General features: G+C 44.4%; 1 protein-coding gene across 8 annotated transcripts in view; it reads right to left on the reverse strand.

Annotated features, from left to right (window-relative positions):
* NR1H3 (nuclear receptor subfamily 1 group H member 3) overlaps window positions 1-19,229 on the reverse strand; it is a 30,662-nt gene extending 11,433 nt beyond the window's left edge. Inside the window, exons 1-2 of one of the 8 annotated variants that reach the window (XM_014251933.2) lie at window positions 19,090-19,229; window positions 1,220-1,463 (exon numbers count right to left, since the gene is read on the reverse strand). In XM_014251933.2, coding sequence (XP_014107408.1) covers window positions 1,220-1,337 — 118 coding nt within the window. In that variant the 5' untranslated portion in view covers window positions 1,338-1,463; window positions 19,090-19,229. Of the gene's footprint in view, window positions 1-1,219; window positions 1,464-5,646; window positions 5,668-7,193; window positions 7,342-10,338; window positions 10,465-16,827; window positions 17,039-17,309; window positions 17,335-17,816; window positions 17,960-18,220; window positions 18,243-19,089 lie in introns of those variants that run through there. The other 7 variants (XM_014251935.2, XM_088057206.1, XM_014251937.2 and 4 more) reach the window with 7 other exon arrangements.
* Between the last annotated feature and the right edge of the window lie 9 nt (window positions 19,230-19,238).

The raw sequence follows: 19,238 nt of genomic DNA on the forward strand, positions 1-19,238 counted from the left end.
AACTATATTTCTCTTCACATAATATACTACCGAGTAAAAATTATGCAATGCCTACAGTTATTTCAGATTACTCCATATAAACACATGTAATGGTAGACTAACTGGTAAAACAACTTTGCTGAGGCCTCAAGAGATGTTCATATGCTTCTGAGGAATAGCAGAGTAATCCAATGACTTCCACAGATAAATCTGTCCATCTTTTGGATTTCTTAGCTCTCTTTAAGACATTACATAAACTTCTTATTATCTTTTCTATGACTGCTTTATTGAGACAGATAGGCTGACTCTTTGATCTATGCAAATTATTTTCAATCTCTGAACATGAAGCATTTTATTTATATAGATGATTATTATTATTTTCTGTAGTCAAAGATAACAGAAATAATGTAAGATGTATAAAGAAAGCATGAATGCCATCTCTGAACCTTTAGCTCTCATTAGGGTCCTTCTTCCTCAGTAGATGCCCTAGCTAATAAATATTTTCCACATTTTGTGTCTTTTTTCCTTAGACTTTCATAAGGAAACAAGCTGTCAGTCACTTTCTTTTCAAGTCCTCAAATCCATTTTAAGAATTTTAATTGGGTAGTCTCATAACACCTTTTAACTACTCTCTTTGTTTTTCATTCTACTAATGAGTCCTCATTCAATGTTCAGATTATCTCTTTGTTTTATATCGAGATTGCCCATTGCCTCACTGCTGAGCAAATACGTTATTGTGTCATACTTTCATTAAGAGAATGATCCTATGCACTTCTGCTTTCCATTTTTTCCTGTTACCATCCAGAGATGTCTTCTTACAGTTTGAAAGTGTAGGATTGTGGCCATAAGCAGCAGCTTTAACTACAGAATCTCAGTTCTGTGTCTGATACTCTTCAAAAACCCTATAATTTCTTTGCACCACTTACCCTTGTTGGACTGTCTCCAGTAGTAAAGCTTTATTGTTTAGCAGCTTTTGATAAGGCTAAAAAAATTAATTTATTTTACTGCCATGGACCTAGCCACTAGAAGGTCAAATAAGCAAAATATTCAACACATTTATCACTTAGATAAACCCAGTCTTCAGCTATCAATAACTGACTCTATTCTTAGGCATCATCTCTGAGTGCCTCAAGCAAAGAAGAACTTGTCCAAAAATTTTGCCAAGTATCAGTTCTGCTTGCAGTTGAAAGAATGGGGGTAGCCTTTATCTTGCATGGATTTACTGAGAATTTTTGCATACCTGCATGCTCAGGGGGGTTATCTGAGCCAGGGAAGAGCGGGAGCCCTTCCTCCTCCATCTCAAATACACTTGCCACCCTCTTCCCATGATCCTGTGTGCTGAGTTGTGTGGGACCCATGGAGGTCACACAGGAAGGGCTCGCTATAATCTCATCGCTGCAGCATTGTTTCTGCCAAGCAAGGGGCCACAGGCATCTATCTTCAAAGTCCTTAGTTTCTCTCTCCTACTGAAAGTCAGGAAGTACCTGTGGGAAAAAAACAAACAGATGCAAAAGAGGCAAGAGTTCAACTATTGAAACTATTAACTTCCAAAATCTATTACAAGCTGTATCACAAGCAAGCTTCAGGATTTCATTTCCGTAATTAGCTTTGTTTTATCAATGTTTATACTCTTGAAACACAATATATTAACAAACTGTGGTAAAAGGTACAAGACCAGCATATCCAGGTGCAAAACTATTCCTTCATTGCCAACAGATTTATTAAAACAAGACAAGTCTTCATTACTGCTAACGCTACCAGTGCACTTCATCTCTGATCTCTTCAAGCATGTAAGAGGGAAATTCCTAGTATTATAACCAGTGGCCTTTGTTAAAGCTTCCAGTAGATAGCTCAGTGCTACCAGCTGCCCTGAATTTTGGGGTGTGTGTGTGTTGCAAAGCATATAGAAAACTAGAAACAAGATTTTTCATACAATTATTTAGCAGACTACGAAACATCAAATTTCTATCTTACTATCACTAGCCAAAGACTGTGAAAAAGGTTGATGATGCATCAAAGACAAGAAAGACAAATCCTCCCCTCACCTACAGTAAGAAATTGAAAGCCAGCATCCTCCCTATGGGAAACAGCCATGATGCCATTGTCAGGAAATGGACTCACCACCAACCTTCTGAGGACACCCTTTTTTGGAACCTAGAAACCATACTAGAAAGCATCTTCATTATACAGCCCTTACTCCACAACAGAACCTGAAACTGGAAAGCAAATCCAACCACTTTTTCCAAAAAGCCTCACCTGCACAGAAGAGGACCCTACTCATTTGATCACACAGATTCAGTGAAACTGATGCAAATTGCTAATGTAAACACCCCTAAGCTGATTGAACGTCAGTTGATCCTAACTCAGCGATTTACCAATGCAAGCTAAAGAGATTAACTGATTTAAAAAGGAACTACATGAAAGGCCTGTACCAGTTTGAGTGACTGAGTTCAGGACTGGTAGTCCCTGAAACACAGGAGGTGACAGAAAGCTCTGAAGCAGCCCAGATACAAGAGCATCAGGCAAGCAGAGGCATGCCTCACACACTGTAGGGCTGACCATGAAGAGGCAGAGAATCACTGTCCCAGGTCCCTTCTTCCCTCCTGGATATTTAGACCAGACCACACAACTTTTCTGAGAATGTCAAAAACAAAGATGAAAGCAATGCTTCCACAAATGAACCCCCTTCCAAAACTCTGAAACAGTCATGAAGTATAAAAGCAAGTCACGCTGTCAGGCCTGCTGATCTCCTGTCACCTCCAATGACACTGTGGATGCAGGTATTAAAACCCACAGGGCACATTAATTCACGTGATATTTGTAAACACAGCTTCAGACTGCATCAAGAATTCAGAGTTCACTTCCCTGAGGAAGCTGGAGAAATAGACTGCCTAGGATAAAAGCAGTGACAGAAAATATGGAACTTAAACCTACCAGCAGAAAGATGTCCTACTACAGGAAAGTACCACCTAAAAGATGTGATTTCCAACCAATTTGAAGAAACTCACAGTCCTCAAAGGAACAACAGCTACTACAATTAATTGTTTTTTTTTAAAAAATCTCCCCAAGAAATCTTGCAGAATCTGAAAACCTTGTGGAAGCAGAACAGAGCATCAGATGGAGATGAGAACTTTACTGTAATAAATCCAAACATACCTTGTATTCCTAGTCTTATGTAAACTCCTCACCGATGCTTACACAGATGTCTCTGGACATGTTTGGGCATGAAACAAGAAAGCTAAGAGTAAGCCTCTGCATCTCCACATTCCTTTAAACCACGCAAAAGACTCACTCAAAGATTAATTATTGTGCAGAATGAATCACCAGCAGCACTACTGCAGCCATTTGTCAAAGGAAGTGTTTGATCACCCATCTGAGGGACTGACTGACAATGCTCAGGCCCAGCCCTTCAGTTCAGTGACCCATTCTTAGAGCATCCCAGCCACAACTGAAACCAATTCCAAAAAACAAAAGAGGAAGGTACAGTCTGATGGGATTTCAAAACTGTGTGATCTGCACAATGACTGACATTGCAAGAGTGAAACTTAGTCAGCAAGACATCTGAAGCCCAAAGGGGAGTGTCAGAGACTGCAAGCTACCAAGAGGGAGGGGAATATAAATCCACGTGCACATCCAGGACACATCAACAGAGAAGCCACTATCTGTGCTGTAGAACTACCCAACGTGTTCCTGCTTCACGGACCAGCCTCCAACCTTCCCAAAACAGAATGGGCCAGATAGAAAAGATTACTTGTCTTCTCTACTCCTAAAAAAGAGCATTTCTTCTTTTGAAGGTGCAGTAATGGTTGCAGGCTGAGGAAAACCGACCTAACCACAAACAGCAGCACTCTGGTGCTAAGTAAAGAAGCCTACTGAGCATTTTCCTCACATGCACACAAGTGAGAGGCTGTGTGACAAGGCCTGAGGCTTAGTTTTCACAGAAATGCATGAGGATTGTTTTTACGTGACTAAAAATCCTGTCGAGTTTTGTACTAATAATCACGTTATTAGAGATTCACATCTTCCAGTCTGCACCACCACTTCAACCAAAAACACAGAAAGGTGATGCAAGCTGTAAGTGCAAGAGGGAACACTGTCTTCTTGACACAGTCTGCTGTGCTGCCTCCCACTGTCTGTCTCAACTCCTTTGGTTTTAGAAACCAGGACTGTCCATGTGACAGAAGATGAAGCAATCACTTCTCTCAAATGCAGCATCTTGAAGAGAGTAACCTGATGAGCAGACATGCTCCAGTGAGAAAACGTGTAAAGACAAAAGGCTGAGGGAAATAAATTTCTGCCAGCCCTTGCTGCCCATGGCTCAAATTTGACACTAAACATTTTTGAAATGTTGCCATCAGCTCCACCCTACTCCATTTCCTCCATCTCCCCCTCTTTCTCAGAAAACAGAACAACTCAGATACTGATGGTCTCCAGGTCATCACTCTTCCAAAAAAGTACTGTTTTTTTAAGAGGCTAAAGATGGCAGTCCTGGCTCTTGCCCCTCATGCTAAATACCAGAAACATTCATCACTTCCCCCAGCAAAAATCACATCCCATTCCCTCAGTCCTCTTCTAAACCAGCTGAAACACTTACACATTCTTCTGAAGACTTTGATCTGACCCGTCATCAACAGACTAAGCTACAGAATATACCAACCTATTGTCCCACATTCACTGAGGACAAGTAAATGAGATACCATTGGGCCACACAGAACAAAGAATTGAAAACAAATGCAATTACTGTGACACTTCCACTAAAGAGTGCTGTCCTCTCCCTGGTCTCCTTAGTTTGGCACTTTCTGTGAGGAGCTTAAGGATCAGGAACCAGATCAGATGCAAGCACATCTCTGAAGAAACCATACTGTGTAACACACAAATAATCAGAGGAACAGCACAACAAGTCCTTTACCTCCAAATAATGGATGCTCAGAGGAAAGAGTAGCTTTTTAGGAATTTTGTTCAAGTCTCTGTGATCCTTCAAAACAGGATTTACTCATCACAGTCTGGCCCTGTAAATTACAATAACCTACAGTTTCTGCCAAGGCAAACATATATAGCTATGTTTCAGTTCTGTAATGAATCACAAGCAGGCACTCTGCAGCGTGTCAGCACCAGCAGAAGAGACCTCATGTTTGTATACATATGCTAACATGACTGTGCTCACTGTGTGCCAACAGGACAGCAGCTCTCTGCATGGGCCTTAATGGGCTGTTGGTGACCAAATACATCTGACAGGAAGGGTTATCTTTCAGAGGTAACTCTGAAAGCAGGGATATAATTTAGCATTTTGGCTTCTTAGTGTGCTCTGCCATGCAGTATAGATTCACACTGGCTGCTAGCATTTATCTCTGAAATCTGGACCCATGGCAGTGCATAATGACCTCTGCTGAAACCTAAATGCACAACTCACACAGTGATAATGCTACCTTGGGTATCAAAAGCCAGCTGCAGATCTAAATGGCCAAGAAAAAAAACAAACTACCAGTTAGACTGAGATTTCACAGGACTCTACTGCACCAGCAGAGAACTATGCCCCTTGGGAGGCATCACTGTTCCAATCCTTTCATACAGAGTAACCATATTTTGTGACCTAATGCTTTTCCTATACTCTGTCTGGTGTAGCAGCCAGAGTATTTTCGCAAATCTTCCCTAGGAACTTGGTACTACCTTGTAGCTGTGTCAGAGAAATAAAGATTATTCCCAGCTCATGTTGGCTCATTCTCCTTCCTTCTACATCGTCACATTTCTCAAGAAATGCTGAAACAGATAGCAGGTCTGTAAGTGAGGCAAAAATATACATATGACACATTTGAATTAAGAAAAAGTTGAAAAAGACACCTTGTACCTTTCAAGACAGAAAATGAAGTAATATTACATGTGAAAACTGTCAAAACTCATGTAGAAAAATAGTAACTTCCGATTGACAATGGGAGACAAATCACGAAAATGCAAAATGTGAAAAGCAGTGCAATAGGACACTGTAAAGAATGATTTTGAACAGTATGTTTACAAAGAATGGATTCTAGAACTGTCAGGGAACAGACTAGCTCAATGCCCCTGCTGTAAGTCCCTCTCTCAGAGAACTGCAGGGACACAGTTTGAGTTCATATTAGCCATTTTGATCTCCCAGAAGCATAAAGGCAACCACAAACTGGAAAGAGTGCCACCATCAGTCCCAAGCTGATAAAGAAAAGGAACAGCCTCCTGATTGCTTTCATCTGCTGTCCAGCTACGCTTCAGCCGACCATGAGCAGCTGTCCAAGACTGTAGCACTGCTTTGTGAGCCTTTTAAATTGTTGCCACCATTGACAATTATGCAGAAGAGCCCTGCAAGTCACTCCCAGCTGCACAGCTGCATTCCAGTCTCTTGCCCTCAAGTTAAGGGTCTTAATTGCCACCTCTCCCTCCCTAGCTCAATTCCAGAGCCTGCCTCCCCCTGCCCCCACCCTACTTTGGGTTTTACTCCTGCTGCCGACCAATTCCTTTATTACCCGTAATTTTGCTGACTCCTGGCATGACCTTTGCCCAGGCATTTGTCTCTCCCTTTGAAGTGGGCTCACTGCTCATCCAGCTCTCACTGGGTTTCATTTGGTCTCAACACAAGGCACTCTGTCTCCTATCCAGGTCAGGCATGGAAACCACCACAAAGTTCAGAGAAAAACAGCAGAAGTGACTAACAACTGAAAATGTTAAAATAAACAAATATATGTCACTTGGTTGAAAGAGTACTGGGAAGAGAAGAAAGGTGTAACAATGGTTTCCCAAAAGGTGTTACTCTGAAAGATACTATGTCTTAAAGAACACTGAGAAGGGAAAAGTCTAGCTATTACAGAAAAATACCCTAAAGCTGAGCTGTGGGAGACTGGAAGTCTCCATAACTTTCATTCTAGAATTAGACCTTATAATTACAACCAAAATGCAAAGAGTTCTATGAACATTTATGAATCTGAACTCAATATGACTTAGCTATCCTGTGGGTGAAGAGTGTCTATTATAAACAATCAATGGTAGCAACAGGAGCTCCAAGACAGTTTCACCCTACATCAGGCAAGAAGGAATGTAGGACTGAAACAAGTGAACAAGTGCATTAGCAAAGTGAATTAGAATCTTAAGGCACAACTGTATGACCAAACACAATGCAGTAAAACAGGGCATAATAAGCCCAAAGTACTTCTACTTTGCTCCACATAGAAAGTACAAACAAACAAACAAACCTGCTCCTTGTCCATGATCTGCAGAGTACAAGATTTGTTTCTTTCCTGAGAACTTGCCAACTCCCACATTTTGGAAATGCGGCTTCCCAAATTTTAAATCAGATGACGACAGAATGCACTGTCTCCAGTCCCACACAGGAAACTACAGGTTCTGCAAAGCTCACCCCCAACAGCAACTGCTTTGAAAGTCAGCTCTCCTGCTCAATGCCTCATCCAGCAGCAGGTGCTCCCTACTCTCTCACCTGCCTCTCATTATACCTTGCCTGGCAAAGGCTGAGGTTTTGGGTTTGCCCTTCTCTTCAACTCTTGGTTTCTGCCTGATCAAAGAGAGCCGTGTCAACACAAGGAACAAGAGGAAAAGAGAGTATACGTGTGACTGCTTTGAGAGTGGGTAAGATCCTGAAATGGGCTGTGCCTTTATTTTTCCTCCCTCCCTCTCTCCCAGCTGCCAGATGTCCTTGGTTCTGCAACTGAACAGAGGAGAAAGGAGGTTATTGGAGTTCATTCACACTGCACACAGGGCTGCTCTCGCCTCTCTTCCTGTTTGCAAGGAAGTATTAGTCCCTCTGACAATGGGGAGACAGAGGCAGACAAGTGGATAGGGGAAGAGGGAGAAGAAGAGGGAAGAGAAGAGAGAGAAGGGAGGGAAACAGGGAGAGAGGGATGGAGGGAAACAGGGAGAGAGGGATTATCATAAGAAGATAAGACTTTACCCTGGTTAATGAACTGGAAATTAATAACAAGTGATATTGGGAGTGATGTAGCCACCTTGCTGCTATGAAATTCCTTTAAAAGGTCATTGACACAAGTTCCTCTGAACTCTGGAAAACAACACAACCCTGATCTGGATTAAAAAAAACTCTAGCCAATTCTAGGCTTTCTACTGTCACCTCAGCTTTCAAGCTTCTTAGAGTATAACCACCTCAGGAATGGCCAAAGCCAGGGCATGCACAGGCTTACAGCAAGGACAGTAGCAGCATCCTTCTATCTTCCCCTCTCCTCCAAGCCATCCCTCCTCAGTTCTGTCTGGCCAGGTGAGCTGTGAAGCCAGTGTCCCAACGTGGGGAAGAGACAGAGCAGAGTCGCTTTAGAGGGACACCAACTTCTGCAGCACTCACAGGGATGAACATGAGTAGAACTTGCTGTTTGTAGCTGAACTGCAATAATCCCCCATATCTGGCCACAATTCCAGCCCACTGACAGCTCAACACCACTATCAGCACCGACCTTCAGATGGCAGGAAGCACGACTGAGTCTTTGATAGCGCTTCCTACAGGAAAGATCCCATTTGTGCTTCTCCCAGGAGGATGAAACAGTCAGAGCAGCTGCCCCCCCTCTGGCTAGCAGAAAAGCAAAGGGCAGCTCTGTGCCACTCCTTGGGAAGAGGAAGGGAGGGAATTCAGCCTGGGTCTTTGTCCACAGAATGTGTCAGCATCAACTGTAATAGCATTTTTTCCCTACGGAAACTCACTTTAAATTGGAAACAACATTCTTTTGCCTGTAGCACTCAATTTCTCCAAGCAAATTTAGCTATCCTAGCAGTAAGTCTTTTTTCCGCTTGAACATCTAAATGTATCTATGCAAAGGTGGTTTTGGTCTACATTGTTTTTCTTTCTAGGGCCCTGTATTGACTAATAGTGTCATTCCTTCGCATTTCTAACCACAGCACCAGATACACACACCACCAACCAAAAAACAGAAGAATAAAACCACATGTAAAAGGAGTTCAAGCAACCAACAAAACTTTCTACTATAAAATAATCTAACAAAATCCCCCTTCAGTTTAGAAAATTAAAGTTGAGGTGTCTGCAGGTCATTAATCCTACTGCTGACCAGCTCTTACACACCCTTCACGCAGGAACAGCTCATCACATCCAATTTGAAGGCCAAAAATGCAATCTGACCCCACCACCTCCGTTTCTTTATAAATGCTACTGCATGACATCATGGAAAGCAGGACCACAGACTCAGTTTCTTTCTGGATGCCTTGTCTATATTTACTCAGCCACCAATATCTTGTTCTGCACAATTATACATAGCTATGCAAAACATAACAGTCAGGCATTCTTTGAAGCAACAGTTTTATACTCCAAAGCTTCCTTTGTCTTCCTAGAGAAGAGAGTTTAAGAGACAAGAAGTAACAGTGTCACTGAGATGAGAAGCAATGACAATAACCAACTAGGTCAAAAAAGTCAGGTTTTTTAAAGTGGAGCTTGCACATTAGTTGGAATGGGGTGGAGAGAATTAGAGAAGCCTCTCTCTAATTGTGGACCTTCTTGGGAGCACCACATTACAGAAAAACTCCACCATGGATCCTACATTCCTTCTTTATGACCCTTAGTCACACGGATGTTATAGCCCTGCTTCAGGGAAACATGAGCCTGACTCACAGCAGATTTGAGAAGTCACCCCAATGCTATTTCAAATCTGAAGCAAGATATCAGAACTTCAAAAAAAAATAAATTAGAGAAGCAAGAATGAATACCCAAAATAACATCATAGTAGTGAAGATGCCAGGGAAAAGGGCTAAACCAGTCCATAAGGAACAAGAGGACCAACAAGGTTATGTCTAGAAAAGAGTACTGCAGGCCTTTTTTCTGCACATAGAAAATGGTAGTGATAAATAATCCCACAACATACTGGGGCTTTTTTACCTGATGGTTTCCTTAAAAAAATATTTCATCTTGACTATGCAGTAAGACATGATCCATGTCTATTCTAGTCAAGCACCTTTATCAGCTAGAATCACAAAAGAGAAATCTCCTCAGCTCCCCAGGCTGTCTCAGTGCATCTCTTCAACACAGAACCTCAAACTGCTGTTGACTCCTCTGAGCAGGAACATAGCACAGTCCATTCACAGCACTGAGCTACTAAAACAAATAGAAGCAAAAAAGAAGTAGCTGTGCACAGCTGCACCATTTTATCAGAAAGACAAGATGACAAAAGACACATAAAGCCATAGGATATATGACAGCAAAGCCAAAAATAGAAACAAAAAGAGAACTTAAAAGCCCTCCACTCCTATGCCTTGTCCAAACCACCTTCTCCTCTTTCAAACTGGTCTTCTCCATCCTCTTCCAGCTATAAAACTAGAGGACATGAAGAAAGGCTAAAGAGGAAAGAACATAAGGGGAGGACTGCTTACAGTAAAATTGTTCGTTCATTTTTCTGACTTCCTCCTTTCCTCCCACTCCAGGAGTACTTCCATCAGCATGCTGCACATCACCATAACTGATACAAGATAGTTTCTGGGAAACAGCTTCTTAATAATGTCTCTATATAACACTTTGTATCCAAGCACCATTCCACCCAAAAGCATTAATCAAAACAAATACTACTGCTCACAGGCAAACCAGAAATACAGTACTGGATTGCAAAACAGGCAGGAAACTCATTAAGATTCCCTTCAGGGCAGTAGGGGAAAAGCACCAATTCCCATTCATAGAAGGATCATCCCTAGATGTAGCACAGAGGTCAGGAAGAAATTATAGTACTACAGAAATACCCATATAAAGAACACATCAGAGGAATACTGTAACGGAGTTTTAAACTGCTTAAGAGCTTGACTGGTAGTCTATTCCCCACTCAAGCATCATCAAGGATCTATTTTGTCAGGTTTTGCTAATACTGCTCTTAGAAGAGCAAGAGGAGAGAGCAGGGTTGCAGATGTACATATCCAAACACAGATCAGCCAGAAAACTGCAGCAAAGCAAAAAAAGGAGATCAGAAGAGCTGCCAAGAAACACACTGAAGACTGGCAGAGGGGTGCAGGTCAGAATACAGGACTAATAAGGGCTTTGCTGCAAAGTAAACTTGCCCTGCTTTTGACTATTCCTCTGGATTCTGGCCTGTATGGGCTATTTCTGCTTTGGGGGTCATTGCAACTGAACCCTTACAAAGTACAGTATCAACAAAATAAAGAGGACTTCTCTGAGTTTTATAAGTCCACCAAGCAGAAGCTAGGAGGGAAGGGTTAAAGGTCTGAAAATGAGAGAAAGAGATCTGTGTGACAGGAAGGGAGCATGTGAGAGGGCGTGTGACAGGCTGTGTAGCAGAATGTGTGTGTCGATCTCATTCCCTTCGAGGCTCTTGGCCAAATGTGGAGCTGAACTTTCTGCAGACTTCGTCCTGCCAAGTCATGTTCCCTTCTCACACTGCCTGACATCACCACAAATACTCAGCTCAAAAACAGTCCAGAGCCGGACAGAATCCACCGCTCAAACCCCAGCCAGTGAAATGGCTGCACTCACGGCACACCCACCAGATGGGAAAACAGAGCCACCAACTTTCCTCACAGGTTGTCTCCAAGTGTCCAGGAGGCCTGACCCTCATCCATGCAGAAAGTGTGCTACCAGAGACCAGAGGTGCTAATAGACCAGTGTTTTCCTATTGCCCCAATAACAGCTCAGAACAGACGGAAAATCTGCACAAAGGCTCAAACAGAAAAATGCAAAAGAACGTAACCATCAGACCATCCGAGTTTGTCACAAGCATCCTACTGCAAGGAGTGCAGTCTGTTCCCAACTCTGGCACAACCCTGCCACAAGAAGAGAGCCATCACACATGACCCATGGTCAAATGAGAAGCCAGTGATCCTGCAAAGACTGATGCTCCAGCAGGGTCTGCAGGAAGCCAGCAAGCAAACATTATCCTATCAGAGGAGTCCTATAACCTTGACTTCTCAGAAGTAAGTGCAAATCCAAGATCAAGGCTGCAAAATGCAGCACATGTACAAGTGTGTGGGAGTAGGCAATGGGACTAAGCCAACGAGTGGCTCCATTTCTTATTTTGATCCCTGTGTCAAGGGAGAAGGGTGTGGATGGCCCACTGATTCTGGGATACTGCTAAAGGCACCACCCAGAGCAAGTATCAGGGAGTAGCAGTGGAAGATGATACTGAAACAAGGGAGAACAAAGTCAGCAGTCTCTTCTTGTTTTTTATCTTCAGCCTTCACCCCCAGTCTGCTGCTTAAAAGCAGCACTTTAGAAAATGCCCTCAAAGTACAAGTAATAGGGAGAAAATCCATGTTTTCTTCAGGCAAAGATTTCTCCTTTCTCCACTCCTGTTCAACTTCTTCAAGAACAAACAGCAGCTTGGGAGCTTTCTGCAGATAAAGGAAAAAATTTTCTTCAGCCCCATACAGGCCAGAAAGTTACGTCCCTGCTTTTCAGACACACACTAACATAGGCTACATTGTATGATCTACAGTTATTTTACATCTTACATTTTAGATTTTTATTTTTCGTTTTAAAACACTCCTCACAACAGAAGTTCCCTCTTCCTTTGCTAAGGAAGGGGTCCTGACACCTTCCTTAAATGTGCATTAGTGCAGCCTTGCCCATCCACATGCTATATGGACCTTAAATCGCATCCTTACCAAGGGCTTCATGTCCAGACATGCAGATGCCTGAGAATGTTCATCTCACCAGCTGTAAACACAAAAGTCATGTTGTGAACGTCTTCCTAGCCCTGTCACAGAAATCAGCATATTATTCCTTTCCTGCACACAATGGCCAAAGGTGGGAAGCAGTCAATCAGAACACTGGAATCCCAAAGGTGGTGTTTGAGGACCAGGTGACAGCTTCTCCTTCTACTCTTGGAGCTTGCAGCTGGCTGAGCTGAGCTGCCTCGGTGGCACTTCTCATGCAAGCCAACGCACGCTGCTGCGGGCTGCCCACAGGACTCTGAGCGTGCATGTGTGCCTGCATGTCAAGGCATGCACCACCACAGCAAGTCCCAAAGGCTGCTCCAGTGCAAGTTCATGTGCCTGCACAAAGCTGCATGTGAGTTTCTGCCAACAGATGTGCAAAAAGCCAGTATGTGTGCATCTCTGACTGTGAAATCCTCCAGCAAAAATCTCTGGCAAGGCATATGGAGTCCTTCGGGGGCTGGCACATTTCTGCATGTATGTCCATGGCAACCAAGACATACCACAGAGCTGTTACAGAAGCCTACCTGTTCACCCTCATTTCATAAGAGCTCTGGATGAGACTACTTAAATTCCAAACATTTTCCTTTAAATGGGTTTTACACAGAGTTTTCAAGACTACACTTGTTAATTTATTTTCTAAGTTAATGGCAATTTATGATGAAGTCTAAAACAATCATTTAAACAAACACACACAAGCCCTATTCAAGCAGGGCATGGCTACAGGAGAATGTTTAAAAAGTCTAATTCTTAAACTCAACAAAGTCACCAGGTCCACAATTCTTTCTTAAAAAGGCAGAAAGATATGTTTCTTCAATTTGCTTATTAAATTAGCTCAGGTCACTCAAAGCTGGTGGAGGCAGCATAAAATGGTCTCTCTTAAAATCTCCAAATGAAAACAAGACAAGGAATGATGAGTTATGCTCATTCGAAGATCTGGAAAGAGACAATTACCAAAACCAACCAGTTCATTCTGCTAAATACAGATAACACTACCCTGATAGAATCGGTTATTTAATAGCACACTCCCGCAAGCATATTTTCTCTTATGTATCCAGCGCATGATTTGTGTGATTATAGTATAATTATAAATAAAGTGCATATTTGATTTGACCTTTTTATTCAAATGCAGTTTTGTACAAGTCATGAGGAAAGAAATTCACCCAGTAATTACAACTGACCATTTTGTAATAGCATAAATGAATGTATGCACATACCCTGTATTGTCCTGTTTGGCAAGAAGCAGTAATAGATGAGCCTAACTGATTAGATTAAAGCTGCTTTTTAAGAAATTATCAAATGCAAAACAAACTTTAACTGAATGATTTAAATCACTAACTTTAATCATTATTTCTATCAGCAAGTGGGAAGCCTTATTTAGACCACTTGACCTTGTTTGCCTCATAGCTGCAGTAGGACCAGTGGGCCAACAGTACTCCACTCCCTGAAGGGAGAGAGGATATGACTTCCATGTCCTATTGGTTTCAAGAAATTTTATGAGGATATTTGCCATTATTTTTTAAATCTTAAAACAAACTAGAAAGCCTTATATACCAGGAGACACCTACTCTCTTGTCAGTCATGTGCTTTAGCAATCAGCATGATACTCACCTAACGTCTTATTTACATCTCAGAGAGGTTTCTGTGAGTACACAATATAACCTGACCCTGCAACATGGCTTTTAAATTGCTTCAATTCTCACATCCCACAAGATAGTTCTCCTACTTAATCTTTATAGACACTAGTTTAGGTCTGTTCAAAACAGGAATATAGATTTCTCATTTTCTAGCATTTTCTCTTCATTTCTTCACTGACTTCCCACTAAATAAACTTTCTTTTTTCCCTCCTTAAAACTACTGGGAAGGCCTGCAATGCCCTGCTCTTCTCTGTGCACTACCTTAGTTAACCTTTGTCCGCCCTGAATAAGATTAAGAGCTTGACAGTGTATACTTCAAAGTTGTTTATAATATTACACCAAAATTATGTAAATCACCTTAACATTTTCTTTTTGACACTCCATAAAGCAAGTAATTTTGCTTTACAGGAAATCTGGTTTTGAGATCTCCAGATATAAAAGTACAAGTAACACTAGCTTTAGGGGTGTCTCCCTTCCAGTAGGAACACGAGAGAGGAATTTGTCTATGTTCCAAATATGGAAAAAAAAGTATTCGGTCACAAGCAGGAAGTCACAGAGCAAAACTGACACAGGAATGCTAAAGGAAGCCATTGTACCATTTCTAACTGATGTATTTTTAAGGTCTGACTGAATATGGACAGCCTCTTTTAATTTAACAATATTATACACATCTCTCAAACCTGAAGTAACAACAATGAAAATGCTAAGTCAAACACAGAACTTGTATACCAGCAGAAGCGTGATCTAATGACCAAGTTCAACCTGTTTATAGCCCTAGTGCACATCTGTGCCTATCAGAAGGAAGCACTCCCCTGAATTCCCTCCTAAGATGAAGTTCCTTCTCACCGAGACAGTTTCAACAGCCAAGAGAATGTGACTGTGCCTCCCTGAGTTACTGCACTATAAGGAAAACAAGTTAACACATCCTACAGAAGATCAGCAGAACATTCTCCCCCAGTGAGACAAGGTATCTTTGTACAGAATCATAGAATGGTTTTGAACGGACCCAAAAATCAAGTGGGTTTAACCCCCACCACCATGGGCAGGAACACCTACGACAGTTCTGGAAGAGTGACTTTCCTGCAAGGCTGTCAGGTGTGTGACTCTCATTACTTGGTGGGGGAGGGAAAAGAGGGAGAGTGACAAACAATCTGATAAGCTTTCCTATTCAACATGCAAAGACCCACACATCTGCAACAATGAGACTTTCACAGCAGCTGCTTCTAGAGCAGAAAGCAGGATCCTTCAATGCACCCACGACAAAGCATATTATATTCTATACTCTTCCTTAGGCAGATGGGATCATAACTTCTGAAAAACAGCAATAGTTAAAGATTGTTAAATTCAAAACTTGAAATTTTGAAAACTGTCAGTCTTGACAGCCATACAATCACCGGCCAAATCTAATTACAAGTGACATACTTTTAGGATGTGATACCATCAACACTTGATCTAACACTCAACAACAGCAAAATATTAATCCTTCTGTTTACCTCAGAACAAGAATGCCGAGTTGCGAGGACTAATCAGAGAGAAAGGAAAATAAAGTTATAGCAATCAAATGCACTTTAACACACTGGAAACACGACTCTTCCTGCAGGTGTAAGACAGAGACAAGGCAGCAAACTCCTGCTGTGTATTTGTACGGCTGCACGCCTGTCCTGCACAGCCTCCCCCTGCCTTCCTGCACAGCCAGCTGGTAAGGGAAACATGCTGACAAGGCACAGGGAGCTGCAGCAGCAGCAACTGGAAACAGCAAGCAATGGCAACCCCAGGCACACTGCCAGGACACACTAATTCTGTGATAAAGTTTCCTGTCCCTATTTTTTTTAGATTAGGCAATTTATATATATATATATATATCTATATAGTCTCTGCTGTGGTACTTCTCCCTGCATCCCTTCACAACATGAATAGCTGCAAGTTTCCTCCAGCAGCTACAGAACTCCCATGCAGCTCCACAATGACCCACTTTCTGTCCTCCCTCAGGCTGGTTTAGGTTTATTTCCTCCACCTTTGATTTTGGAGCTCTGGGAGAAAGTTGTTAAATATTTTCACCCTGTTTTTTCTCCTGCAAAAGCTGGCCTTCCTGTATGAAAAAGGATGCATGGGCATATGCATGTATGAGAAAGAAGTATCACTGCAAGTGCTAGATTTTTTAAAAAAGGGTAAATTCCTCACACCAGGAAGCCACAGTCTGCCCTCACAAGCCTTGAAGCAGCAGAATATGCCACAGGTGAGGTGGCAAAGTGTAGCAAGGCCAACCTCCACATGGTCCTGGCACAATGTGTACCACATCCAATGCCCTCTTTCCACAGCCCAAATGATAGAAGGGTAGAGCTCAGCGACAACTGGCTTAAGTTTTCAAACAGTTTTTGTTTCCATAATTAAAATATAAGGAATGTTTTTCTACCTCAGCAAGGGGGTTGATTTGATTCAGGCTCAATTAAAAAAATCAAACCCACCACTCAGTAAAGGAAATAAAAACCAGATTTTCTGTTTTCTTTTGTCTGTCCTCAGGTATAGCCTTCTCTATGACAACCAGGAACAGCAGATCAACTCCATGTACCTTGGAACAAGAAGCAGATCCAAGAGGACTCTTCCCTACAGTCAAACATAACCTGCAGTCATAGCCAGAAACTGTCTGACACACAGTGATCCAAATTGTTAGTCAGAAACGTGACTCAGTGTTGGAGACTCCCTCAAAAAAGCCTTGCAGGGAAGGGCCCAGCTGTCCCTTTAGGAAAAAGAAAAGAAGGGAAGGAGACAGAGCATTTATCTTTCACCAGTGATCCAAAGTTTGCTTCCAGCCCATAATGAAATCCTACCTTGACAGATCTGCGGACCTTAGCACCATAAGCGTCAATGAAACGGCACAATGAAGAGTAACCACCAGTGTAAGCGAAGTTACCTTTTAACAGCACCATGCAAACTGACAGCCATACAGACAAGTTTCTGACCTAGAAGACTTGCGACCTGGGTTGACAGGATGCAACAGGTGAATGACACAGAGAACTTCAAGTTGAGCAGAGAGGAAAGCTAACAATTTACCACAAAGCAAGTAAACATCTCCTGACAGCACCTCCGGAGACAGCAGACAGAAACCCGGGCTCTTCAGATGCACAACAGCCACGAGAAACTGACAAAGCTCCCCAGACGCCTCCGACTCCCTTAGCAAAGGGGGTCTCTCCCACAACACGACCGCGCATCCCGGCCGGCGCTGGGCTCCGGACCCAAGCCTAGAGTGACCCCTGACCTCCCGTCCACCGGGCCCCGCCGTCAGCCCGGCCCGCACCCCGCCCGGCCCCGGGCGCCTCAGCGGGGCGGGCCGCCGGCGGTCTTCTTCCTTCCCGCGCCGCCCGGCCCGGCCTGACCGGCAGCACGACGCGGACGGGCGGCGCCGCGCCGCCGGCTCCGGGTGGCAGGGAACGCTGCGGCGCTCGGGCCAGCGCAGGCCGCGGGGCGGGACAGCGCGTCCCCGTCCCCCGCCGTGAGTCACGGCCCCGCGGGCGGCGAGAAGGAGGCGCCGCCGCCCCCACAGCCAGAGCGAAAAGTTACCGGCGCGGGCCGCGGCTCCCGGCGATGCGCGGCCGCCGCCCCCCGTGGCGCAGGTGCCCGAGCCGTGGGCGGGAGGGGCGGTCCGGCCCAGAGCTGCTCCCGGCGCTCTCCCCGGCGTTGCTCCCGGAGCTCTTCCCGGCTCCGCGGCGGAGCTGCCGTGATGTCACGCGGGCCCGGGTCACGTGCAGACGGCGCCCGCCCCGCTCCGCCCCCGCGGGTCCTGCCGGACGCGAAGGCTCCGGGCCCCCGTGCGGTCCCGCCGCCCGGGACTCACCGAGCCTCTGCCGCCCGCTCGCCTGCAGAGCAGCAAAACCGGCAGCGACAACAGAACAATCCCAAAGCAGGTGCCGCAGGAACAGCGCACATTCCCCCTCCGCAGAGAGCCTTTTCCTTCTAGCACTCACCAGGAACCTCCTCAGTGGTGCGATATCGGTAAACAAAGAGAAAAAAGAACGTGGCTTCGTGCTGTCCTAGAGATAGGAAATAGAATTAATTTAAAATCACTAAGCGTTCGAGCATGAGCAAATTAAACACGTTATTCCGTCCAGCTGAGCCTCGTGTATTGCACCAACACTGCCCTGAAATGACCTCTCTTCTTCACAAACAATTTAGCACTCTTATTAAGACCTTACACACAACTTTCTAACGCTGCAAACTACGTAGTTTTAAGCAAATAAACAGGTACAAAAGAGCTGGGTTATGAGCCCCTGTGCTTCGTGACTCCAAGACTTCTGTGCAAACGCGAGAGCCATGTTTCCTTCTTCAAAAAGAGAAAGCTAAGAACCTCATTCACCTCCCTTTATGCACTTCTGCGTGGAGATAAACACTAAGCAGCACTAAATTAGTTTAACTGCCTATGATTTTTGCCTCTGCACGGCACCTACGAGATCCTCGGCCAACGATCCAGCAGATGCACAGGCGGCAGCAGAACCTCAGTTTCGTCTCACACTCGTTTAATTCGACCAAGTTTCGTAAAGAACAACCAAAACTGGGCAAAACCCGCCAACACTGGGCAGGCTCTCTGCCAAAAGCCAGGAGCAGCAGCAGCTTTCCCTTCCACACGGGCATCCTCGGGCTGACCCGAGAGATGCGACGATGAGCGACCCAGGCGGCGCGGCTGCCAGGCAGTGAGTGCCAGGCCGCCTTCCCCACTTCTGCCCACGAGTTTACCCAGGAGCACGCGGAACACGTCAGAACACTGAAACCTCGTGTCCTAGAGCGAAGCTGCGGCGAGAGGTGACGCCGCTGCCCCCTCACTCCCCCCCGCTCCTACCGAGCGCCTCCGCGGCTGCAGCCCGGGGCGAAGCCTCCGCAGGGCTGACAGCCCGGCGAGCCCGAGCGGCTGCTCCGGGGCTGAGCGGGGTTGTGCCGCCGGCCGGACCCTCCTCCTCGGAGGCGGGCGCAGCGCCGGGAGCGCGGCCG

The sequence above is a fragment of the Pseudopodoces humilis genome, chromosome 7, assembly GCF_049639895.1.
Source record: "Pseudopodoces humilis isolate 2021_Gansu_Grassland_sample_001 chromosome 7, ASM4963989v1, whole genome shotgun sequence".
NCBI lineage: Eukaryota > Metazoa > Chordata > Aves > Passeriformes > Paridae > Pseudopodoces > Pseudopodoces humilis.